The 20241-nt window shown below is 40.5% G+C and overlaps 1 protein-coding gene across 18 annotated transcripts in view; it reads right to left on the bottom strand.

The window, feature by feature from the left end:
- The window catches only part of PTK2 (protein tyrosine kinase 2), a 224137-nt gene that overhangs the window by 129218 nt on the left and 74678 nt on the right, over positions 1–20241 (bottom strand). For 16 of the 18 annotated variants that reach the window (XR_008575651.1, XM_054814476.1, XM_054814479.1 and 13 more), the window contains one exon: positions 5677–5903. Coding sequence is in view for 17 of the 18 variants with exons in the window: in XM_054814468.1 (XP_054670443.1) it covers positions 5677–5903 (227 nt within the window). In the remaining variant the exon portion in view is untranslated. Of the gene's footprint in view, positions 1–5676; positions 5904–13263; positions 13390–20241 lie in introns of all 18 variants that reach the window. The other 2 variants (XM_054814477.1, XM_054814481.1) reach the window with 1 other exon arrangement.

Below are 20241 nucleotides of genomic sequence, written 5' to 3'. Positions count from 1 at the left end.
GATGGACTAAGACATGCAAATTGCAAATGGTTTGGGAAGATAAAAATTGGACATGGATGGAAGGGGACAGTCAAAGAGAAAAAAAGCAAGCAACAAATACTAACACAGTAATGCTGTTTATTAAACTGCTTTAGTGATGTCTTGGCTGAATGTGCTTCAGCCCTTCTCCTTCTAAACAGCTCAAAATAGGGAAATGGGTTGAATACACAATCTTCAACCCTGCACCCATGCATTCTACCTGTGAAAAACAAGATTCTGCAGCTGGGTAGGGAAGCTGATGAATTTCCTCTGGTCTTTTTCCCTGACGCAGGGATGGAAGACAGCCACAGCATACCCCTTGACACCAAACCTCTTTGGGTCCATTAAGTTAGAGATATCCTTATTCTTTAGCTAAGGATATTGTTCTTTTTTATTCAGCTTTTTGAGTTCTTATTCTGCCAACATTAAAGAAGCAGACATTTTGGGTGGTACTGCATAGAAAAGGGAGAAAAAGATATCTGAACGATGACCAGTTTAAGAGAGCCCTGGACACTATATTTGTCAAAGACTTCTAAACCATGCTTCTCTCTAACCCCAGAAATAAGGACAAACTGACAGCTAAAAGTTTTAATGCTATCTCAATCCAGTTTATGTTCTAGTCAGTTAATCTTACAAAATTGGAAGAAAACAAACGTGTAAGAATTGAGGTGCAATGCACCTGGTTTGAGATTTCTGGTTGTTATTTCCACATAAATAATGCCATCTTTGCTTCTCACAACTACTATTCAAGAATCAAAGACAAGTTTTGAGGGCCAGAAGTTTAAAAGAAGGTGTAATGGATGCAACCTGGGCAGACCACAGAGCAGAACTACACTTCACCAGAAGTCATCTATAAGGGCTCACACAAGGTCTCCAAATGTCTGTTTTCTAAAAACCCCAACCCACCAACAGGTGGATGAAGGGAGAGCAGTGGATGTTGTACACCTTGACTTCGGCAAGGCTTTTGATACTGTCTCTCATAAGATCCTCGTTATCAAGCTTAGGAAGCGTGGGTTGGATGAGGGGTCAGTGAGGTGGGTAGAGAACTGGCTGAATGGCAGAGCCCAGAGGGTTGTGGTAAGCGGCGCAGTCTAGTTGGGGGTTGGTATCTAGTGCTGTGCTCCAAGGGTCAGTGTTTGCTCTGGTCCTATTCAACTTATTCATCAACGACCTGGATGAGGGGACAGAGTATATCCTCAAAAAATTCGCTGAGGATTCTAAGCTGGGACGAGTGGCCGACACACCAGAAGGCTGCACTGCCATTCAGCGAGACCTGGACAGACTGGAGAGTTGGGAGGAGAGGAACCATATGAAATTCAACAAGGGCAAGTGTAGGGTCCTGCACCTAGGCAAGAACAACCCTCGACACCAGTACAGGTTAGGGGTTAACCTACTGGGAAGCAGCTCTGCAGAGAAGGACCTGGGAGTCCTGGTGGACAACAAGCTCTCCATGAGCCAGCAATGTGCCCTCGTGGCCAAGAAGGCCAATGGCATCCTGGGGTGTATTAAGAACAGCATGGCCAGCAGGTCAAGGGAGGTTATCCTCACCCTCTACTCTGCCCTGGTGAGGCCACATCTGGAGTACTGTGTCCAGTTCTGGGCTCCCCAGTTCAAGACAGACAGGGAACTACGGGAGAGAGTCCAGTGGAGGGTTACAAGGATGATTAAGGGACTGGAGCATCTCTCGTATGAGGAAAGGCTGAGAGAGCTGGGTCTGTTTAGCCTGGAGAAGAGAAGGCTGAGAGGGGATCTTACCAATGCTTACAAATATCTAAAGGGTGGATGTCAAGAGGAAGGGGCCAGACTCCTCTCAATGGTGCCCAGTGACAGGACAAGGGGCAACAGGCACTAACTGGAACACAGCAAGTTCCATCTGAACATGAGGAAAAACTTCTTCACTTTGAGGGTAACTGAGCACTGGAACAGGCTGCCCAGAGAGGTTGTGGAGTCTCCTTCTCTGGAGAGGTTCAAAACCTGCCTGGACTAGATGATCTCCAGAGGTCCCTTCCAACCCCTACCAATCTGTGAATCCTTCCCCACCCCCTCAACCTGCTAAATGCAGTGCATTTATTTCGTTATCAAATATGGTTGTTACAATTCTGCTTCAACTACATCTTCTGAACACAGAAAGGTGATTTACTTGTAACTGCTGATCAAGATGCGGTGGCAGTGTTTACTTTCAGGGTGCACTTGAGACCAAAAAAATTCCATCTCAGCAACACCCACCTACTTGCATGCCACACCTGAGGCTGTGAACAGGGCAGAGCATGCCCTGCATCCTCTCCAACCCCAAAGCCCTGAAAATATGCACGTAGACAACACATCCAAATGAAGACATACCAAGATAAATAGGGAAGATAAACAACCTTTCTTTCTCTGTTGAATGTGTGGTTATACAGGCATTTCGCAGCAGGAGACCACTGTTTGCACATTCATAAAAGCCGCTTTTTTTTTTTTTTCCTTTTGGAAGTGAAGCATGTCTTCAGTATTACACCAAGGAGAAAAGGGGTAAAGGGAGCATGCCAGTTCTTTGAAATCCAAGAATTGAAAAGCTTCCCTTGACTCCTTTGCAGAATAGACGCATCCCTCAAAGGAAACAGCTGTCTTTGAGGGACTAAATCCATCCAGAATAAACAGAGGTCCACAGCCAGTTCTTAAAGTAAAGCCTACGTAGAGCCACACTGTTGTCATGGTTAAAGATATTTCAAGTCAAATAGCAAGGAAATTGTAGCTTTAGTCTAGCCTCTTAAGAGAATCTTACAGAAAGCTAAGTTCTGTTCATCTAAGCTTTACAACATGAGTTTTTTAATGAAAACTCTCCTCATGATCAAGGATGTTGTAATATATACAGATAAAGCACTGTTTCCACTCTGCTCTTAGGAAGTCATAAAAGATTTCTTTTCCTTTTTTTTTTAAGGGAAAAGGGCCTTTCCTCACTTGACTGTCAAACACGTCCTTTCCACTGACAAAGGCATTTAAACTTGACTTGGTTAGAAATGGAAGATGTTAGAAATCACAAATCGGGAAAGAAAATCCCACCCTTACTTTCCCTTGGCATCAGTACATTCCACAAAGTCCTCCACTTTACCAGCACAAACACCTTTAATTGGCTCTTCTGGAGGTTTCAGACCAAGTCTGACTTCCTTTGAATACTGGAAAGGTTCCTCGGCTATCATCCCAGAAGCTGTACTAAGCAGGGAGTAGTCTTAAAAAAAAACTTTTTTTTTTTTTTTCCTTTTCCTTGTAATTGCAGAGCTGTCTCAAAGATATCCACCTCTGAATATTCTTACAGAGCTCCTTGGAAACAAGCCAAAGGCCAAACCCAGCACCAGTCTCCTCCTCAGTTTGTAATTCCGAAGAAATGGAAGCTCTATTGCAGACCGTTCTCCTCCACAAAAGGAGGGGGAAGGTAAAACTAAGGCATAAAAACCTTAAGGGCTATTTTAATCTTAAATTATTCAGCTTGGTCGAACAGCAGTCATTCCAATGGAATGTAGGTTTGTACTCCAAAGATGGTTTACTGTTTCTAAAATAAATGTCAGGACATGGTAATACATCAGTGCTAGACCTTTACTACGGAGTACCTGCACATTCAACAATCATCGTCCCAGTTTAACAAAATAAAAAAAGAACCACATTTGTTAAAAGAACAAAGTTTAACAGCAATCCATCACATTCTTCTTTGTTAGAAAAGGAGAACAATACAAAAATCCCATTACTTCTAGGAAAAAACATCCAATTAAATGTGCATATAAGAAAACTAAACATTAAAGCAGGCCTCAAGTAACTGCTACTTGCCTGTTATTTTAACCTCATTTCTGTAAAAAATATGACACAGTTTAGCTTAAAACAAGGATAAGTAACTGCAAATTGAACTCAGCACTGAATTTCTTACAGGGAGTGTAAGTTTTGGATCCTTAAAACCCATAACCACAGGTATTTCTGAGCTGGGGAAACCAAAGATGTAATCTCTGCTTTTCTTTTTCAAGTTTCTACATACTTCTTGGAAAAGATAACCTTGATTTCAAGTACCATATAAAGGACCCTAGACATTTGTTCACAGTAGAGGCTTGCAAGGTTAAAAACATACTGAGACATAGTTTTTCTTCCCTTGTACCAAGTAATACACTTTATGAAACAAATCAATCACATTAGATGTATCAAATCACTATACTTAAGCCAGGGAGCAAAGATATTTCAAGTGATATCCAAAAAACCCTATTCCAGGTAAAATAAGTGTATGCTATGAATGATAATAATTCCTGTTGTGGTATCTCTAACTTGTCTGCTCACCAAGTTATCCCTAAACACAGATGTGAGCTTATTAAATTGACAAGAGACAGCTTTTCTGATCGTTACCAATGAAAATCCCTTGAATTTCACAGGTCTATGATCACAGTCACAAGATGTACTCCACTTTGTATGAAAACACCTAGCAGTGTTCCACAGTGATGCTAGAATATAAATAGTAGGAAAGGAAATGAAAACATTAAAAATTCATGTTTTTTACTTAGTTTTCTCATGTAGAAAGCAAACTTAACAGTGGGCAGGAGCAGACAATAGGTCTCCTTAACTCCCTTCAACAGATCATGTCTTCGTAGTGGAATTTCAAGTACTGTGCAGAGAATAAAAATGTTGGAAGGAATGAGCAGATGGGAACCTGCTTCTACAGTATGAACCTCAGAGAAGAAAAAACCCCTGCACACCACCAACCACCACACAAGATTCTGCTCTTGGAGGATAATTAAAAAACAAGCAAACCACAAAGTTTTAAAAGCATTTGACATGCTAAAGTGAGCTTCGTTTCAGTTTAAATACTAAAAAGTTGAAAGAATAAAAATGGTAAGTAAAGGTCTCAGAGTTAGAGAGAACGCGTGCTTCAGAATAAACACTGTTTTTTCATGCACATGTACATTTCCACGTATCTCTAAGATTACAGATATTTAAAGTTATTCTTAAAAAAATCCCAACCTTGGGTTTTTTGCATAACTGAAGGACCACGTTGTACAAATAGAAGCAGCAGGTGAGTACGGGGTGGTGGTGGGAATGGACAAAGAGACTTACTACGGGGAGAAAGGACTCTTCAGCTCAATTTCCCCACATTGTGGGGGAATGAGTTTCCAAACAAGACTTTAAATTAAAAAAAAAAAATAATTCACATACACATGACATTTAAACATATTAAACATGTAAATATACACATCTTACATTTAAACATGCAAAAATTTATTATTATTTTTTAAAACGTGAAAAAAGACATTTAATGTCACCTTCATCCCAGTTCTCATCCCTGCCAAACTGCGTCACATAGGCTTCTGGGGAGTATAAAGTCGTAAAAATCAACTGACACACATCACTAGTGCTATCAAGACTGATAACCACTGTTCTAAATTTCAAGGTTTTATTCTGCAAAAATGGGAAGAATTCTTATTTCTTTATGATAATACACAATCATATATCAGGGGTTTTTTGTTCTCAGGGAAAGTTGGTACCACTTAAAGCTTTTTCTGAAGTTACTCACAATATACAACAAGTGAAGATTCTTTTAAAATAAACCACAAAACTTCTGTGTTTGTTTGCTTCCAGACATTTTACCTCACTTTTTTTGAGCATGAAGTTAACCTAAAGATGGCACGAGAATGCTAAAAACAGACTTACTCGGACATCAGTAGCATCTCCATGCCGGATAATGCTGGCCCACATTGTCGGTTCACTGCTACTTTCAAAGTAGTGAAAAACCTTTAAGACTCGTTCCATGGCCCCAGGAGAACGCTCCATCCCAGTACTGAGGTGCGTCTTTGCACTTGAACTTGGTGTATGATTCAAGTTTGGATCAAGGTAAGCTGCTGCCATGGTTTTGCTAGATGCTAGGTATCTGTCATATTCTAGGAAAGGGAAACAAAAAATAAATTAATTTTAGTTATACCCGAATTTTACACTGATTCATACAAATCATTTACTGGAAATCCACAAAGATGCCTTTTTAAGGGACATTTGGTTGCCTTTTTTTGGAGTCCCCTCCTAAAAAACAGTTATATATCTACAAACATAAAAAACCTACACAGATGACTACCGGAGAAACTGCAAGCCCCTTGGAGCAAGTGATCTGAATTTGAACAACACAATCATTAACAAAAGCAATTTTCTTTGGCAAGTCGTCTTATTTACTTTCTACACTACTTAATACAGGCTCTCCCCGCCCCCCGCCAAAGCCTTCAAGACCGAATAGCGCCTTCCAGTTTTAACAGGAGTTCCCATCCCTAAAACCTCCCAAGTCTGGTCTTGCAACAAGCCTCTAAAGATCAGCATAGGGAAACCATGACAGCCCAGTCACCAAACTGGAGACTTTCCACCGAGAAGCTGCACACCAACACCAGGCTCTCCTCTTTAAGGCTAAAACATTGTCAGATCACTCGTTTTGTGTCATTTTGGGAACTATTGCGACTCAAAACCATCCAGAGCTAAATTCATTCTTCGCCGAAGAACCATTAAGAACACCACTGTTCACCCTCTCATCAACTAATAAATAATCACTTATAAGAATTTATCATTGACTAGCCTGGTTTCCAAGTGATTTCCAAGTCTGGTGGCAAAAGGTACGGACCAGCTATGAGTCTGCATCAAAAAAGAAAAACAAATTGTCTCTTGGCTACTGCTGCAGATCAGTCAGCCACAAGCAGCTGGTGTCTGAGAAATCAATGCAGCACAAGAGAAAAAGAGCAAACAATACGTCCACCCTCGCTGACACAGTCTCAAGCATCATTCCAGTCTGCTGGCTGGAAAGACCAAAGAGCTGCGGGGCTCTGCTCCAGGGCTTGGACAAGTGCAGGGAGATTTCTGTACCTCCTCACAGCGAGCAGCCAGTAGGGAGGCAGTTTTGGAAATCTGGAGACGTTAAAAATAAAATAAGCTCGATCTTTTTGGCATAGTACGCTGAACGCCTTTCTGGTAGTAAAGCTGGCCTGCGAAAAGGGGCTGGAGGAGAGCAAAACTGCTTTAAGCAGTACTGCTACTGAACGCCTGAGCCTTAGCTTACTTCACCGCGAGGCAGAAGAGACACCCACGCTTCCAGCTGAGCTCCTGTAACGCCTGGTTGCTCCTCAACAGAGTTTCAGCCGCCAGCCGCCATGGTGCTCTGCTGACCTCCCTGACAACGGTTCAAGAAACTATCAAGGGGGAGGGAAAAAAAAAAGACGTGATTTGGTTTTTAGGGTTGGCTTAGTTTTATACCACAGCTGCCTGAAGTAGCTCACCATAGGTGTCAGACAAGCGCAGATGAAGAGAAGCAGAAGCAGCCGGTGGTCAAGGGTAGGAGGGGAGAGCGTCTACTCGCCAGGAGCAGCTAGCCATTACACCAGTTCACCAGTAATGTCAAACCACACCGTGAGCTCAGCTAACAGGAATCCAGGCTTGAAATCTTCAGACTGTAGATAAAATCATTTGCTAGAGGCTAACACAGGACTTGAAGTCTAACACAACTATCTTAAGCATCTACCTAATTCAGACCCAGAGATAAAGAGGAAACAATCAGCCCATCTGAACAGTATGTCTGCACCTCTTGAATAAACGGCTGAATTGCATTCATCCAACAGAAGCATAAGAACTTAACGCTGGCAGTAATGGGTCACACGAAAGGCCTCTAATGTCCCTCCCTCAGGGAAGATGGTAAGAGCAAGCCAAGGAGACGCTTTTCCCAAACAGTCCCCTAGTGCTTGACCCTTGAGGGACTTCCCTGCCCAACCAAGCAACAGCCCTGTTGCCTCTGTCTGAAAACTCAAGGAACCATTAGAGCTTTTGTACCTTGCTTTTTTGTTCTCTTTTCTGGCACTCCATACAAATGCATTAAGCCAGTTATTCCCAAGTTAAAATCTTTTCTCCTATCCACCCTACACCAACAGACACAGATCCAAAAATGCTGGGAACCCATCCGCAATGTTACTCTTGACTTCTCCTCACCAAAGGAGCTTGAGAGCTGTTTTCATATAAACCTTGACTCGAGAGCTAAAGCAGGTATAAAAATCTGCCCTGTGGCAGACTAATACCAAGACAACATGACCGTACGTGCTCCTAACTGCAGGGCTCCTCTCCTGTAAGGTTAAAACAACCATCGTGAAACTCCGAATGTCCGCAGGGTTGGGAGTTTCATCAGGACAGATCTGCACAGACGAAGCCCTCCAATAGTAGAACTGCCAGGAATGAAATGAGAGCTTTTAGGCACAGGCTTGGGCCACTTTTAGCCCCTCTGGCATTATGTTCTGCCTCCTTCAGAACACCCTACCCTACCTCAAAGTCAGTGGTAAAAATGCTAAGCTTTATTTCAAGCTTATCCACATAAATGGCAGGAAAATTTGCTACAAACCAAAGCGAGATGAGTAATTTTTTAGTAAAGGAGAACTAAAAGCCTGGTTTAGTATTTGCATAGTTCATCCATTTCACATACACGTTCATCAGGTTTTATTTGTCAGAAGAAGAACAAGGAGAAAAGCTACTGGAAAATGTAGAAACAAGCGTTTAGAAGATGTCTGACCACGGACTTAATACGGACAACCTACATCCCTTGGGAGCAGCAAACAGAACAGCGATGAAAGACATCGGGTTTTCCATACAGAAATGCTCATAGGCAGTATGATTTCAACGGACAGGGAAACACCATTACAATTTTTTTCATATTCATCACATTGAGGGGAAAATGTGGAATCAAACATCAGACTGACTGTACTGGGTACAGGGTATGGTTTTCACAAGGTTTTACAGGACATAGGTGTTGAAAGGTAAAACAAATTCTTATGTAAAATTAGAAAAGCAGTTTTCCTTCAGAATTTGATCATTTTTCGGTTCTTTACAACTTCAAAAAATCCCAATGCTTACTTTATGAGGTACCAAAAGAGCAATAACTTTGATAGCTCAAGTTATAGAAACACATGCTGTATCTTTGGTTATGGACCTATTAACATTTCCACTAAAACCAGACCTTGGGTTTGAGTTTATAACGTGATTGTAAAACTCTGCCACAGGACAAAACTTTATAAAACATGGCTGCCCTTGATGCAAGGGTAGTTAAAGTAACTATTTTACAAGATTTGCTTGGTTGTTTTAAGATAGAAAGAAAGCCAAGATTACAAGACTAGGATGCTTACTTGGGTGCCAGATTGGTTTGTAATCCTGCCATTACAGATCTCAGTTTAAAAGATCAGCTTTAGTCCTCTTGGTGTTAAACAAACAAGTAGGACGATATTACGGAGCAGAAACAAGCTACAGTCAACTAAAAGAGGGTAGATTTAGACTAGGTATAAGGAAGAGCTTTGTTATGATGAGGGTGGTAAGACACTGGAAGAGGTTGCTCAGAGACGTTTTTGATGGCCCATCCTTGGAAGCGTTCAAGGTCAGGTTGGACAGGGCTTTGAGCAACCTGATCTAGTGGAAGATGTCCCTGAAGACTAATAGTCTAAAATCAAGTCTGCTCAAACTTATTTGTATATGGAGTTGTGTGCCAGCTGTCCCTTTGAGATTCCAAGAGTAAAGACTGCTGTTCTCCAAATGCTCACACTTTACAAAAACCACATTTCTCAGTACTGTAAAGATTTATTCTAAGCTGGGGGAGCAGAGTGGAGTAAACCTGGCCAGTTGATATTTAGCGGCTCTGATAAGATAACACAGTTGTTACCAAAGTACAAAGTACAATGTGTGTTATCATTCAGATGATTTGCTCTACTGTGGTAGAGCACTTGATGTTTAGGAAAGTATAAGGGAGACAGTTAAATGAGATTAGAAGATAAAGCTTTCCAAAAAACCAAAACCAACAATGCACTTCACAGCTTTTCAAGTGAATGACAAGAAAGGACTGTTGACCTTTTCTGTGCTCCTTTCTGTCTTTATACAATTCAGTTTTGAATATCTGCCATTTTCATTACTTAGGTATCAGTTACATTAGGAAAGTGTAATAAAAGTCGTTTTATTTCTCAAAAAACCCCCACAAAATGGTGAGATAACTAGTTCTAGAACTCTGCAAGTCATTTGCTGCTCAATGTGACTCCTGCTGACACATCTTAGGAGCACTGCCTATTCCCCATATTTGGCTAACTACATCAGAAACAAAGTCAGTATTATGACTTTCAGTGGCACAATCAAAGTTCAAAGTCACGTTTCACTACTAGCTCTAAGTATTTAGAAACTATATTACTTCCACTAATGAATAAAAAAAATCATTAAAAAAATTTAAATCAATTAACTAAAATTAGTAAACTGATAGAAAATTTAAAGTAGTCTCATAAGGGAAATCTTTTCAATGCCAATAATTTCTTCAACATTCGCAGTTTGATTATGTATTAAAAATATTTTAAAAAATAAACAAAACTGTTCCTTATACTAGCATTGGCAGATGCCTAACACCACAGTGTTAACGAGTCCATGTGACAAGGAATCAAGCTGTAATTATTCACACTGTGACTTCATGTTCTCTTTTGTAGGTATGATGAAGTTTTAAAATGTTGCCCAACCTCCGTATTCTGCTCGCTATCTCAGGATTGAAGGCATCAACATCTACAAAATAATGCCCCTTCTAGGTTGCATAACAAGAAAATAACTTGGTCCATCTCAATTCAACCCTATGTAAGTCTATATAAATCTATAAAAAAATATAAGAATCTATAAAAATACAGTAAAAATTCAGAGTTCATGTCTTTCTTTGGTCTTGGTGTAAAAACTCTACAAGACTTAAAATACTTTAAAACAAAGTTATTAAAAGAAATAAAAGCCTTTAGGTTACTTGTATCCTCAATAAACAATACTGCTTTACCCAACTGACTGGCTGGAAAGCAGCTTTGCAGAGAAGTACCTGGAGGTCTTGGTGGACAACAAGCCAACCATGAGCCAGCAACGTGTCTTTGAGGCAAAGGCGGCCACCAGCCTGCAGGACCATGTTAGGCAAAGCACTGCCAGCAGGTCGAGGGAGGTGATCCTTCCCTTTACTCCACACTGGTGAGGGGCATTGGGAATGCTGGGTCCAGTGCTGGGCTCCCCAGTGCAACAGAGGCATGGACATACTGGAGAGAGCCCAGTGAAGGACCAAAAAGAAAATTCAGGGACTTGAGTATCTGTCATACAAGAAGCTGAGGGAGCTGGGACTGTTTGGCCAGGAGAAGGGAAGGCTCAGGGGAATCCGAGTCTCCTTCTCTAGAGATATTCAAAACCTGCCTGGACATGATCCTGTGCAACCTGCTCTAAGCAGGGGGTTGGACTAGATGATCTCCAGAGGTCCCTTCCAACCCCTACCATTCTGTGATTCTGTGAATCTTACTTATGTGTATAAATATCTGCTGGAGAGGAGTAAAGACGGAGCCAGAGTCTTCCTAGTGGTGCCCTGTGAGGACACGAGGCAATGGGCACCAAGCGACAAAGAGGAATTTCCATTTAAATAGAAAACTTATGTACTACACGGGTGGGTGAACACTGCAACAGGTTGCGCAGAGAGGTTGTGGAGTCTCCATCCATGGAGATATTCAAACCGTGACTGGACACAGCCCTGAACAACCTGACATAGCCGACTCTGCTCTGAGCAGGAGGGTTGGACCAAACTATCTCCACAGGTCCCTTCCAACCTCAGCAATTTTGTGATTTGGTGATTACGACTAAATTAAGAATTTATTTCATGCTCTAAATTCCTTGGAATCATCCATAATACATCTCACAGCAGACAGGAAACATCTCATGAATTTCAAGCTCAATCCATTTTCACAGTTTGTATTAAATCTTACTGTAGCTCACCTTGCAAATATTAACGTGTCTATCTCAATCTCTCAGAAAGTAAGGATGTTAAGTACAATTTTACCTACGTTCTCCTTACAAAGCTTGTCTTTTCAGGAGTCTGTGTTAAGAGTCAGCACATTGCTGACTTTTGGTATGCCATCTCCTGACACATATATATATTAAAAAAAAAGTGATCTGGTCCCAATGCTTGCTGTTGGACATAGAGCGTGTGACTCAGTAGAACCCTTCATAGCAGCATTTAAAAGACATGTTTCTTCTCAGAAAACAGTTACAACATATTGAACTACGTGTTGATGGCCATGTGGCATAGTTGCACACTTGGAGTGCCTGGTTATGGCGACAGTCCCGTTCCCAGAAGACCAGACAGAATGGAACAGCAGAAAAAGCAAAGTGGTCAAAGCAGCACCCCCAGGACACATATGTGCCCCAGGAATGAAACACACTACATGTGAAACAAGGGGGTTTTTTGTGTTTACTTGATATTAACATCTCGTTACACATTTAAGGATGCAGATTTAAGGATGATACTTTTAGAAAACCATTAGGCTTGTGATTTCAAGTTAGGGACAAACATATAGATGAGAAAGGGTATTTTCTCCTATTATCATCACTTTTGCCCTCAGAAACAGTCAATAATTTCAGCTATTTCTGTAAGCCACAGTGGTAAGTCCCTGTTTATTTCCTACTGAGTTTATTTTTCTGGTTCTCTTTCTTTCAGCTAATGCTGATGTTCAAAAGCAAAAGAAAAAAGCAGTCAACCTTTGTTCCACCTTAGGCATCTTTCAACTACATTCACTCTTCTTGGTAATATTTGCTATGACTACATCCAAGAACGCATTTACTTCTCTTGCTGCCTCTTCTCTGATCCCCTCCTGGTCGCTGCTCTCTCCCCGCTACTCCAGATACATACGTATTTTTAAGTACGTCACCTGTAGTCAAAAGCACTTATCAAAGTCTCCAGGTCAAAGTATAAAGCAGCCTAGCCAGCCACATTAAAACAATTTTAAAATTGAGTTCTTAGTATCTATTCTAGTCTAAATTGATGCACCGAATATTTCACTATATCGATATGTAATGGAAGAATGGCCTGGTACTGGCAACTCCTCTGAACACCTTTTTTTTCCCCAGCAAATATTGCCTAAACAGTTACTAATTCTATGTCTCGAAGCAGAAATGTACAGTTTTTCTTTCTTTGCAGAGTTAAGCAGTTTAGAAATACACTAGAAAATTAACCTGAAAAGATAATACAGACCGAAGTCAAAACAAATTTAGCAATGCAAGTTACCAAGATGGGAAAACTTATTTCAATTATATCAATGTTTTAGGAAATTAAAACATTCAGGAGGGCATGAAGGAGGGATTCAGAGAAAGAGTGAATTACAAGACCCATATGAACCAAAGCAGTATGACAACCTTGGGCCTGTTAAACGCAAGGCAAGCATACCTCAGCAAAAATCAATGAATAAATATATGCATTACCTAAACTAATTGAAACAAGGGCATATCCCACAGACAGCTGCTACTACTGCAGGCTTCTTAAGGACTTCTAATGACTTTTGCTAAGTGCTACAGAAGCAGCGGCTTGTTACTTGGGTAGCGCTGCACCTTGGGATGAAGAGAGAGAAAGAAAAGTTTCAGGGTACTGACAATCAGCTGAACTATTTGTATTGTCATTTCAAATTCAGCAATTCAAAGTTACCAAGATGTCTTGCACTCTGTCCATCCTCCTCATGAAGAATCCCACAGGATTAAGTCCTGACATACCTTAAACGCTCAGTTTAACCCAGTTTTATTGTAGCATTGCATAATCCGCACTACCAGCAATTCCCTTTAGCGTTGGCACCAATTTCTACTTTTACTGTTAAAAAGTTTAATAACGAGGAAACATCAGTTGTGTTGGGAATACAAAAAAATCAATGTCTGTATATGCTTTAATTAGAACAAGGTATCCAGCTAGATTCTTCCTTCATTTCTCAATACCACTCTGAACCTTCACTGTGGTCCCTTGGCACCCCTGAATTCCAAGTAAACACTAATCTCCCCTTACATCTTCTGTTGCTATTCTTCTGAATTTCTCTAGCAAGTTATAGAGAACTATAGCGATGCAGTTTGCTTTAAAAAAGCACCACAGAAGTGATCAAGTACAAATTCACGATTTCTAGAAAAAGGTTAAAACAAAATTCTATTTGGAAGTTGCACTACTGGTTGGTATCAGGCCTACCTATGAACATCAAAACAAGAGGGTGAAGCAAGCCATACAACATTACAAAAGTAATCTTTTTTTAATACAACTTACTGAAATATTGCTCTATGGAAGCCCTACATAGCACAAGGTCTTCTTTTAAGTAGGTTTAGAAGGAAATAGAAGCAGTAAGTATTTACTGTCTTTCTAAAATACTAAAACCAAAAAATAAATTAGAATTAGTAACAAAGCAAGTGTGATTCTCAAGAATTAAAAACTAGAAACGCCTGAACAGTTAGGGGAAATAAGGTGTCCCAGCTATGCACTATCACAGCTTAACACATTTGGGTTTGGCTACTATTTGACTTTAAACCTGCCTTTCCTAGTTTTATGTACTGTGTTCAGCTCTGAGGCCCCCAACATAAAAAGGACATGGAGCTGTTGGAGCGAGTCCAGAGGAGGCCACGAAGATGGTCAGAGGGCTGGAGCACCTCTCCTGTGAGGACAGGCTGAGAGAGTTGGGCTGAACAAGCCCAACTCAAAACATTTTACAATTATATCATTCCACCCCTATATTTCAAAACATTGAACTTTAGAGGCTTTTAACTTTTCATCCCCTTTAATACAGTTTTGACCCTGTGTTATCGCTGTTTTTCATTAAAACCAGAAGCACAAATGAGATAAAAGGCACTTAAGTGCTCAAGAGAAACAGAGCATGACAATAGTCACATGCTTGTGTTGCATGACAATGGCCTATTACAAAAATCAATGACCTGTAAAAAGTTTTACTCTGCTGGTTTTGCCTGGGATAGAGTTAATTTTCTTCATAGTAGCTAGTATGGGGCTATGGTTTTGGATTTGTGCTGAAAACAGGGTTGATAATATAGAGATGTTTTGCATTATTGCTGAGCAGTGCTTACACAGAGCCAAGGCCTTTTCTGCTCCTCACACCACCAGTGAGTAGGCTGGGGGTGCACAAGGAGGTGGAAGGTTATACAGCCAGGACAGCTGACCCCAGCTGACCAAAGGGATATTCCATACCATATGACGTCATGCTCAGCATATAAAGCCGGAGGAAGGAGAAGGAAAAGGGAGATGTTCAGAGTGATGGCATTTGTCTTCCCAAGTAACTCTTACGCGTGTGATGGAGCCCTGCTTTCCTGGAGATGGCTGAACACCTGCCTGCGGATGAGAAGCGGTGAATGAATTCCTTATCTTGCTTTGCTTCCGTGTGCAGCTTTTGCTTTACCTATTGAACTGTCTTTATCTCAACTCACAAGTTTTCTCACTTTTACTCTTCTGATCCTCTCATCCATCCTGCGGCGGGGGCAGAGAGTGAGCGAGCAGCTGTGTGGTGCTTAGATGCCGGCTGGGGTTAAACCCTGACATTTACTTAAGCCTATTCTGGGTCAAGTGTTTTCCAAAAGCCAGTAATTACAGGCTTTGGTATATAGGTAGAATCACTTTATTCTTCATTTCTTATTCAAGTGACTGAATAGAAGTTCAATGTAGGCTGACCATAACAATTCTAATTACAAGCTTTCTGAGATGATGCTTCTGTGTATCTCCACACACACACAAAATAATCAGTGATTTCCACAGCTGCAGTTGTTAGAACTGGGCACGTACCATGTGTCTCCTTGCATCCTCACATAACATCGTGAAAGAGCAGAGTAAGCTGTGCTATTCCCTTGGTTCCCCTTAGGAATCTAAGCTCTTACCTCCTCAACAGCTCAAGACTCTACATTGTGTTTGAGGACCTAAACACCAGCAGCCACATCATTCCTTAGCTAGGCATTCGTTTCTCTGAAAGTCTCTACCTACTGCACCCAATGACATAACAGTAAGCAGAATTAGCTTAATTAAAGAACAGATACAATGCCTTCTCCATTTTTGGCATTTCACAGTCAAGTCAAAGGCATAATACCTGATCAAAAATCAGCTGGTGGCCCCCAGGACTCATGTACTAACAGGGTCATGAAACAGGCACAAGTCCAAGCCTCTACTATGATGATGAAGTCTCAAGTACTCTGGTGAAGTCAAGCTAGGAGCAGAGAGATATACACTGTATGACCCATTTCAAGATTTTTATTATTTAAAAACCCCTAAAACTTGATATAGCCTTAGAAAGGAATTTACAACACTTAATCCACTCAAACCAGCACATCAGAGCCCCGTCCAGATTTCTGGAATCAATCACAGAATCACAGACCAGTAGGGGTTGGAAGGGCCCTCTGGAGATCATCTAGTCCAACCCCCCTGCTAGAACAGGATCCCCTAGAGCAGGTTGCACAGGATTGCGTCCAGGTGGGTTTTGAATCTCTCCAGAGGAGACTGCACAACCTCGCTGGGCAGCCTGTTCCAGTGCTCGGTCACCCTCAGAGTGAAGAAGTTTTTCCTCATGTTCAGATGTTCCAGTTTGTGCCTGTTGCCCCTTGTCCCACCACTGGGCACCACTGAGAAAAGTCTGGCCCCTTCCTCTTGACGCCCACCCTTTAGACACTTATAACCATTGGTAAGATCCCCTCTCAGCCTTCTCTTCTCCAGGCTAAACAGATCCAGCGCACTCAGCCTTTCCTTATATGAGAGATGTTCAAGTCCCCTAATCGTGATTCCATATTGCTTTGTGGCAGATTAAGATTTACGGTGCTTTCACCCCAGGTGGATCCTCCTGACACGCTGCATAGGGCTGAATCTAAACCCAGGACCTCTGCTCTTTCACCTACTATCTCGCTGCAGCTGGAATTCTCCCCTGGACATAGTCCCTGCCCCCACGCTCTCCCCACAAAAGTAGGGACTTCTGTCCTGTGCATTGCACATCTATGGGAAGGGCATTAAAACACCGTTGTACATTAGCTTCAGGAAGCAAAGAGATTTTATATATTTGCACTCTGTGCTCTTAATATGTTTAAATTTATTTTTAAGTACTTCATAGTAGCTAGAAAGTAGGAAAAAATCTCAACAAGGACTATGTGCGTGCTTTAATATATTTGAAAATACATGCTTTTCCACACAAAACCAGAATATTGTTATGACAACACACCCTCCACACCACAAAATTATTTTTTTTCCATGTCACATGTATTTCACAGGTCAGAAGTACCTACTGTCACTCAAACCCGTATGCAAACTGGTACAGTAGCTAGCTTTAGGAAAAATGACACAATGGGATAAAATACTAAGTATTCCAACCAAAAGATACAGTATTTCATTACATTATTAATTTTAGCCTAATATTGGTTCTTTGGGATCTTTGTAACTTGGAAGAGGTTCTGTCAGTACTTACTAAAGGCAAGGCGTGGGTACCCAGTATCTTCAGCATCATACAAGCCCTTACTAGCAGAGAACTACGGATTAAGTTCATTCTATTTTAACTCCGAGGTGCAGCAGAGTAGAAAAGTCAATGCAATTTCCACCACATCTTGAGTGCTGTCCAGAAAGTCCAGAGAAGTGCAACTAAAATGATTAAGGGGCAGAGCAGCAGCCATGTGAGGGGAACCTAAAAAAGCTGAGACTCCAGCAGAGAACTTGATCAATATTTAGAAAATCCATGATGATGGATAAACAGAACCCTAAACTAATCCCCTAATTAGTTTCAGTCAAAAGATCTTTTCTAAACAGGAGGTAGCAGACAGCAGACTGTGGAGGCAGACAGTAGGAGCAAATTCAAAACAGTATGGACAACGGGAGCATGAATGGACATTAAAAGACTCTCTGAAAGTCTCTAATGCAATGGATGCTGAAGAAACACAAGGAGGATGGACTGCAGACAGCAGCCATGCTCACGTAGTCTCCTGGAAGAGTCACAAATAGGAGATGCTGTCAAAGGGAGTGGATCACTGATGTGATACTTTTTTTTTTTTAACGTTAAGAATGTCCATAAAAGCTTAACCTTTTGCTTCTATCACTGAAGTTGAAATACGATCCTTAGTGCTTCCAGAAAGTTCAGATGAAAATACAGATATTCCGGCTTTGTGAGCTTTCTCATGCCTTGTGTTTTATAGATTACATTTAGCAAGTCGATAGTTGCCAGTGCAAGATGATGATTTCCAAACTTGGAAAAGACTGACATCAACTAAAAGACATCAAATAACATTTTGACAATTTGCTTGCATAGAACAAATCAGAAAATTAAACAATTCCAGGAAAAAAGCACATCTGTGAATGCATCAGAAAAGTCTGCACTAGTATATTCTGAACCTTATAAAGATTCATATGTGTAAAAAAACCCCACCAAAACTAAAGATGGTCCATCACTCTTTCAAAATAATCTCTGAAAATATTGCCTATGTCAAACATTTTCTTGCACACAGTTCAATTTCTCATGTACAGTTTAATGTTCAAGTATCATTAAAGGAATTTAAGCCTGGTTTCTCAGATCTGCCTCTAAGACACTACAGACAACAGAATTGATATACGATTATTTCTGAATATATTTTACAGAGGTTTGAGTTAATCTGTCAAAGGCAAGTTAGTTGTCACCGCAGGCTGCTGAACCAACTTAATATAACCAATTTGTCCTTGCTGCTGCCAAAGCTGCAGAGCTTGCTACCCCTTCCTCTGCCAAGCACTTCATCCACTCCTCCTGACCACGCAGCCCCTTGCTTCCCTTCTGTGGCCTCCTGCTGCTTCTTAATAAGTAAAATCAGCTCAAAAACTGTTTAAGACACAAGAAATCAGTCTAGGCTTCTTTTTTCTGATTTCAGTGCTGCTCTTGGACTACATCTAGGGAGTGGTGGAAATAAATACATCAATGGGAGACAGAAACCATCTTCCTCTGCACTCACAAAAGGGTTGGAGAAATGAGTGAGTTTTGTTTTGGTAAAACTGCTTTTTTTAGTAGAGCTACATGAATCATTTGCCATCCAAATCTGAGAGCTCTGAGCCTCTGATGCTGAACTATTAAATAACATTTACTGATTTTTCAACACCTGGGCAAGGGGGTAGCAGGGGAGAAGGAAGGAGGGCAAAGCACTGGTAGGAGAGCAAGAGGAACTCTTCCATTGTAATGATTAAAGGCAGCAAAAATAATTTGGTTAAAATAATACTTTAAAAAAATGTCATTTTCAACTTCAACCTCATTATTTCCCTCTTCTTTTAAAGCCATTTATTAACTATTAGCTGGTACTCACATAAATTTGACCAACTAAATGGGAAGATTTGAAAAAGAGACCAAGAATCTTTAATAGTAACATACTGAAATGGCACAGAGAAATAATCCACAAAGTGTCAGAGTGGACGGAAGAAAGAATAAACATGAAGACAGAATAAAGAGAAGCTGCTGAGAAAAAACAAACACCACCCTCAAGGCAGAGTGACTGAACTTCTATAGCATTCAGCAGCAGGTTCAAAAATGAGAGTCCAGCTTCCCAGTTGAAATAACGTTCACCTTTCCAGAGCCTCACCTACCTCACCATGGAGGATCTTGCTGATCTACAAAGCTCCTTTGTGCATCTCCTTAATAATAAAGATGAACAGTTCTTTAGGTTACTGACAGACCTATATAATCCCTGCTCCTTACGCCGCATACTAAATTTAAAGAGAACAGAAACTGCAGAGGACTTATTTGTTGTAACTTAATTATGAAAAATAAAAGTTTTTATAATAATGGCTTTGCTGAACTTAAGAAATTTTGTTTCTATAACAGATGTAAAAAGATTATATTTCAACACACTAAATCTCAGACATACATTAATTGCTTATCATTAATTTAAGATTATTCTTGCATTTCCTGACAGTGGAACAACAGAAGCAATTTATCTTGTAGTGATTTCCCAGTTTGAAATGTTTGTAAACTGGACAATTATGGCTGCTATAGCATCCAGTGTTCTTCTGAGATGCAACTATCTTCTTTTAAAAAAAAATATCAATCTGATATTACATTTTACAACATGCAACTTTGATGGTACTATAAGATGTTCTTCCTTCGCATGCAAAGTACAGAAAGTATACTGGTGAAATACCAAACATATTCCCAACAGTCTATGAGAACTTTCTATCTCTAGAAACTTTTACTATTAAAATTATTAAAATTTGAGGCATCTCCTGACTTTGGGTTCAAATTAGTGCATGAGCTGAAAGCCTTGAAGGGACAGTCTGAAAGGAAAAGAAATAAGTCTAATTACTAGTTTACTCAAAACAATTACAATTTCCCTTTTTTTAGGAGCCGAGTGTTTACTAACACGTTAGACAGTCCTGGTACTAAAGCAGGTTTTATCATTTGATACATTCTTTCCAATGAAATTCTTAATTCCAATAAAATTCTTAATTCCAAT

This window comes from Grus americana, chromosome 2, assembly GCF_028858705.1.
Source record: "Grus americana isolate bGruAme1 chromosome 2, bGruAme1.mat, whole genome shotgun sequence".
NCBI classification, from domain to species: domain Eukaryota; kingdom Metazoa; phylum Chordata; class Aves; order Gruiformes; family Gruidae; genus Grus; species Grus americana.
The sequence above is the reverse complement of the archived record's forward strand: the minus strand, read 5'-3'. Positions and strand labels throughout refer to the sequence as shown.